Genomic DNA, 6,305 nt, shown 5'->3' with positions numbered 1-6,305 from the left:
CTGGAGATTCATAATTTTCATGACCTGAAAGGTATGAAAACTTGTAATCTAAAAAATGTAAGCTGTCAAACGAATGCAGTGGAGTAGATAGGAAATGACAATTTAAAACTGCTCAGCTCTGTTCTCACTGATCCTGAAATCTGGACTTTATACCTTGTTTTAATTTTAACAAGCAATCACTGGTAACATGCTGCTGTGTGCAGCTGTTTATTGTGTTTGTGTGTGATGTGCTTTTTATTTAGTGTTATATTGCATTGTCTGTCTCATGTCTTCTTTGCATCATTTTATATAATGAGCTATTGTGTGTATTATTTGTCTTGTCTGTGTATTTTTGTTGTTGTTGTTTTGTACAACTTATATTATGATGTTATTGTGCTGTGTCTTCTTTTTTGACCTGCTGAGGGACTGCAGATGCAAATAAGCTCTAAACTATAACCTGGTATGTGCATCAAATGGTGACATTTATGTTTTAAACTGTGAATAGTCCCTTTTATTTAAATTAATTAATCTTTTCCTCTGAGAAAGAATAGAAGGTACAAGGTAGATTTATTGTCATTTTTCTTAAAAGTGGTTTAAGAAGAAATTAAATTAAAGTTGATCCTAAATCATGCTAATTGGGTGGAAAATGAAGTTGCATCAAAGGAAAATGCTCAAATAAGGTTAAGGTGTTTCAAATTTATATGTACAGCGCTTGAGCAATTGTACTTACATACAGTATCAAATATTTTTAATCCTTGCTCAAAATTTCTTCATCAGCACAATTTACACACAACATGTACTAATCTTTGAAAATACTTATCTACACTTGACATATAGCAGATAAACCAAGGACACTGTGTGTCTGTCTAACACACACACACACACACACACACACACACACACACACACACACACACACACACACACACACACACACACACAAAACACAATGCACAGCTAGAAGAATGACATCTGCTAATATGTAATAATCCTGCTGTCCGAAACACATAATAGTCATGTTTACTGTCTGTCTGTATGTGAAGCTCTTATACAAGAGCTCAAGTGGTTCATATTTACTCTGCTGCTATAGGAGACAGACAGAAAGAAGACACTTGCAATTTCCCACTATGTCACACTCACTGTCTCGTTTCGGATGGATCAGACCACACAGACACAAAGACCAACAGCTCAAACACGAGAGACCATGACACACAGATGATCGGAAAAAAATAAATCCCCAAAACATATCTGTAATGCTTTTGGTACACTCGAGCATTTACATCGACGATGAATATGATAAAAGAGCAGATAGACAATTCAAGAGCTATAGTAAAGAGCGGAGAGGGAAATATGCTGCAATTAGGCTGGGAGCCTGACTCATTATTACAGTTATGTCTAATCTATTCTGATGTTGCATTAAGACAAAGTGCACCTGAGGCACATGCAGGAGCACTGTGACATCAAATGGTCATGGACAATATCAAGAGGTTGACTCTCCTGAAAGAAAAGAAAAAGATATTATTTTCTAGCATCTTTCTTGCATGATCATAATAATTTGCTCTTTACTACACCCACATGGACACACAGAAAAGTACACTTACAACTAGTTTTCATCTCCTCTGTGTTTGATTATTGTATTTTCTCCTTCAGAAAACAGAGACTTCCTGGTTAAATAAAGATTTTAAAAAAATCATAATAATCTGACACTCAATTTTGCAAGACAGAAATAAAAATCACTATTTCTATTATTTGATGGAACTGTTTATTTCTTCAATTAAATACAATGACTGCCATCCACCACTCTCTCCTCTGATCCAATAACATGAAAAATGACATGCACACATACACGCTTGAACACATTCACACATGAAGCCATGTGTCAATCATACGAGGATATTAACAGCATTCAACATGTTATAAAACAGGCAGATGACATGAAAAAAAATCATATCAGCTTTTAAAACTAAAATATTACTCATTTACCATTCACCCTAAACAAAGCCATAGTGTTAGAAAGTGCTAGAAGCCACGAGTCCCTGTATGTAGAATAACTAATACAACAGATACAGATACCAGAGCAGCCTTTCATATTTGATTTGTAAACTTACTGAATGAATATTTGTCTTCCAATAAAAAGTTATCACATTAGGGAAAACCTTTGCTTTCCTTTTAAATAACCAAAAAAAAAACTACAGCTGAAACCAGCTTTTTTTCAGTTATTTAAGAGCAAGAAAATCTTCTCCAAATGTGACATATGTCTTGTGAAGAAATTAAAATAAAGATAAAACAAATAAACAGGTTCAGCTCCTTGTTTGCATTTCAGTTCTTAAACCAGGGACTGCATGACAGAGCTCAAAAGTGCAATAGAAATATTTAAGGTAAACACACATGTGATCAATTATTTTAAAACAAACAATGTGTTACTTTCACCTGAATCATATTCGACATTTGTCACCAAACGGATTCAAATGAAGACACGTGCTGGATTATTTTCGTACCTGTCTTTGTTGGCATTTAAGTAAATTAAGTAACATGTGGAGACATCCTTACACAGTACAACACTTGCACGTATATTTACACAACAGCATGAGAACTGCAAACCAACGGCTGTCACCTAAAACTGTACAAACATTTAAATGGCATTGAAACAACATTAAGTGCATTCAAAGTGAGAGAGAGAAAATCATTTACAGCATCTCTGCGGTGCTATTATTATATATCTTATCAACGAACATTTGGCACTAAATGTTTTCAGCATGGCTACACTGGTGTGTTCTGCCCAACAACACTGGTAAGTAATGGTGTGACTGTCTGGACCTGGCTGGTTCCGACTTTGTTTTGTAAGTTTTACCTGGCTAACACAAAATAATATTCACCTCTCAAAGAAGAAACGGCCATAAAAAGCCTGACGGAGAAGAAAAACGTCACTGCATTAAAATGAGTCAGTTGGCAGGTGTGTTTATGAATGCTGCCACAGGATGCCTGGCAGTCATCTCGTGGTAATTAATGCTCGTACAGAGCGCGGCTTAACACTTGTTAGACCCGTAATGTGAAATTAAAATCATAAACTGTGTGTAGATCAAACAGCGAGAAGTAAAAGCAGCTGCATGAGCTGGACCAAAGAAATTATTGTTGTGCCAGAAAGTGTCCAGTGTGGCCATTTCAGTCGCAGCTGTGGCAGTAACTCATAAACAGCGTCTTAATGGCTTGGAAATGGAGGTGAGCTTGGCACCAGTTTGTCCACGTGGTTCAAAATCTTGGCTAAACCGTGTTTCCTCTGTTCTGAACCAGCCAGTTCACATGTGAGCTACTGTACAGCCCCAAAAGTAGGACTGTTAGTGTAGACAAGTCCTGCTGTCAGAGACTGGTTACAGAAGTAAGACCTAGAAGTAGTGACAGACTGGTTATTGCTGGCTGATTTGACAAAGTCTTGCTGTATGCATTCAACATTTATAGCCATTTTTTCTAATACAGGATTCACATTAATTTACACGCTGTGCTGTATATTTAACTGACCTAAAATGTTTCATTTGATCTTGTAGGAGGGTCGAGGATAAAGCTCAGATTGTGAAAAGAACAATACCATGTTAATCAGAGGGAGGCTCTTTAGGACACCAAAAGACCCCTTCATTTAAACTACCTCCAAAAGAGATCGTCTGCAACTAAAACTAACATCCACAACACCACCGTGAAATGCTGGTATGACAACACACACAAACACACTTCAGCCACCAGCCATGTGGAACCGTCGTCATGTACTTTGAATGCACTGTTATCTTTTCACATATTTGAAGAAACTATATTTATTCTAAAAAACGTCTTTCTCAAGTTCAAATGTGTTTTCCAACCTTTAGAAACGTCTTGGCGCCTTCCATTGATAGAACACAGTTTACCTCTGCTATTGTCACTGACAGAAGGCTAAACACTACAGACGACGTCTATCTCTACAGAGAAACACAGTCTTTGGTCACTAAAATATAGTTAAGAATCAACACTTCCTTTCAAGTACCATAGTTAAGTGTCAGACAAAGCTGCTAATGGTTAAATATTTGTATATATGTGTGTGTATTTGTGCATATAAATAATTAGTATCGTGTTGATTTTGTATGATTTTTTTGACATTTTGGTAAATCTGACAGTTTGGCTTTTGGCTCCACATCTGTTTCTGCTTTGGTCCCTGTTTTGGTTTAATGTAGGTTGCAGTTGTATAATTTGAATGCTGTTAAAATACCTGCACATTGAAATGATGGGCTCTTAATGTTTTTGTAAACTGTGGGTCATATCATAAATATTCCTTCTCTTTTTTCTATGTAGCGGAGACCTACCACTTGAGACAAAAGGAAAGCTTTGTATGTAGGTTTTTGTGTGTGTGTGTGTGCGTGCGTGTGTGTCAGTGGAAATGTCCCATGGCTTCAGCAGCCTTCACTCTCACCACAGGATCTGGATCTTGGAGCAGCATCACTAAACCTGAGGACACAAGCACACCAAGAACACAGTCAATACCACAAGACAAACAGAATGATTTTTTTTTTTTTACATGATTTACAGTTGAAAAAGGTAATAAATCGCAAATTATGTTATTGTAATACTCAGCATATCGCAAAACATTTTAAATCACAGAAAATATTGTAACGTGACTAAAAAAATGATTATACTATCGTATCATGAGGCCTCTAGTCATTCCCACTCCTGGAAGAGAAGAGTGTGCAGTGAATCACCTTTTGTGATGGTTCCCATGTTGAGGTGGGAGAAATGCTCCTCCGGAAGATTCCCCAGCAGAAACCCTGATGAACACACACGCTTTATCATAAGGTTAATTCATACACAGTAAGTATGAATACACTGTTTCTGATCCATATGTCAAATCAGGTTGAGGAGGGTAAACGGCACGGAGCGAGATGACAGGTTCTAACAGTCGTACCTATGAACATGGCAGCTCCTGCTCTGACCTCAGGCCAGTTGCTCTTGAAGAACTGGATGACTGAGATGTGATAAAAGTTCAGCATGCCTGGAAAGTCCTGAATCTATAAACCACAAAACATGCAATGAACATCAAACATGAATACACGTCTTAGTTCAAAAAAATTATCTGTTCTGATTTTGCAAAGAATCTGTGCTGTTGCTCCTGAAATACACTTAATGTCATACCCAGAAAATTGACACCTAGATCTGATTCTTTTGTCCAGATTTCCACACAACTGTTACTCTTTGTAAAATAGCAGCAGAAAACATGCATCTAAATCAATCTAACTTTACAAAAGAACCCTCTGAACACATTTATAAGAAGGTGCACTTATTCAGCCAGGCTTCATGTTTGACTGTGTGTGTCTCACCAGGTACTTGGTGAGGTCATTGATAAACTCTCCGTAGTGCAAGCTCTTGTCTTCGTGGAGGTGGTTCTGAAACATGGCTGTGATCTGCTCTGATCCCACCACCGGAGCACACACTCGCATTGAAAACTTACACGCCTGGAAAGACGCGAAAACAAAATCCATATTAGTATTAAACTTTGTAAGAATTTGCCCTGTAGGTTCAAAATGTATTATTTAAAACAAAAGAAGTTTTGAAAGTCTGTGTGTATGCATACACATTTCCTTCCGTACCTTGACCACCTGTGGGTTTGGGTCAACCAGGTGTAACAGCAGGCTGACCAGAACATTGTGGATCTGGTCTTTGAACACTGGCTCCCCTGAGCCAAACTTGGACAAGTTCCCCATTAGGTGGATGGAAGCACAGCGGATCTCATCATTCTCCTGATGAGCACAGAGCCAGAGAGTATGATTAGTGTAGGAAACAACTTCACCTTCTCATAAGGCTGAACAGAGATACATAACACCGACAGCTCTGAATAACTAAAAGACACTACATACTGTACGCTGCATTAAGGGTCAACAAAATAATCCCTAAATAACTCAAGCATTTTTTTGGATAAAATACAAAATTCTGGATATTCTGAGATTCATCATACAATCTATATTACATCAAATAATATTTTAAAGTGTATCAACAGAAAACTTACGCTTTCCAAGAACGGTTTAATCTTCATGAAGATGTAGACCACTAATAAGTGGACGTTCTTCTTGTCCAGATAGAGGAGGACTTTAGAGAGACCAGACATGGCCTCCAGGGTAATAAGCTTACCTGCAGAAAGACCAGAGGCCAGAGATGAAAAATAGCATTTCTACTAATGACAACATTCAGGATAAGAGGCTGGGCATGTTGTACGACAAACATGATGGATGTGATGATGGAAGTGAAACCCCAGACCACTAGACTGTAAGTTTTAAGAATCACTGCAATCAATCAGGAGAGCCAGACAACAGATT

At 37.7% G+C, this 6,305-nt stretch overlaps 1 protein-coding gene across 3 annotated transcripts in view; it reads right to left on the bottom strand.

Moving 5' to 3' along the window:
- Positions 1 to 1,718: 1,718 nt before the first annotated feature.
- mroh1 (maestro heat-like repeat family member 1) overlaps positions 1,719 to 6,305 on the bottom strand; it is a 30,465-nt gene continuing 25,878 nt past the window's right edge. For all 3 annotated transcript variants that reach the window (XM_042489667.2, XM_088084015.1, XM_088084014.1), the window contains 6 exons: positions 5,999 to 6,120; positions 5,583 to 5,732; positions 5,313 to 5,447; positions 4,901 to 5,003; positions 4,698 to 4,763; positions 1,719 to 4,446 (listed from right to left, as the gene is read on the bottom strand). In XM_042489667.2, the coding sequence (XP_042345601.1) occupies positions 4,370 to 4,446; positions 4,698 to 4,763; positions 4,901 to 5,003; positions 5,313 to 5,447; positions 5,583 to 5,732; positions 5,999 to 6,120 (653 nt within the window). In that variant the 3' untranslated portion in view covers positions 1,719 to 4,369. The remainder of the gene's footprint in view (positions 4,447 to 4,697; positions 4,764 to 4,900; positions 5,004 to 5,312; positions 5,448 to 5,582; positions 5,733 to 5,998; positions 6,121 to 6,305) is intronic.

This window comes from Plectropomus leopardus, chromosome 11 (genome assembly GCF_026936395.1).
Source record: "Plectropomus leopardus strain MGB_pleo_1.0 chromosome 11, ASM2693639v1, whole genome shotgun sequence".
NCBI classification, from domain to species: Eukaryota; Metazoa; Chordata; class Actinopteri; order Perciformes; family Serranidae; genus Plectropomus; species Plectropomus leopardus.
The sequence above is the reverse complement of the archived record's forward strand: the minus strand, read 5'-3'. Positions and strand labels throughout refer to the sequence as shown.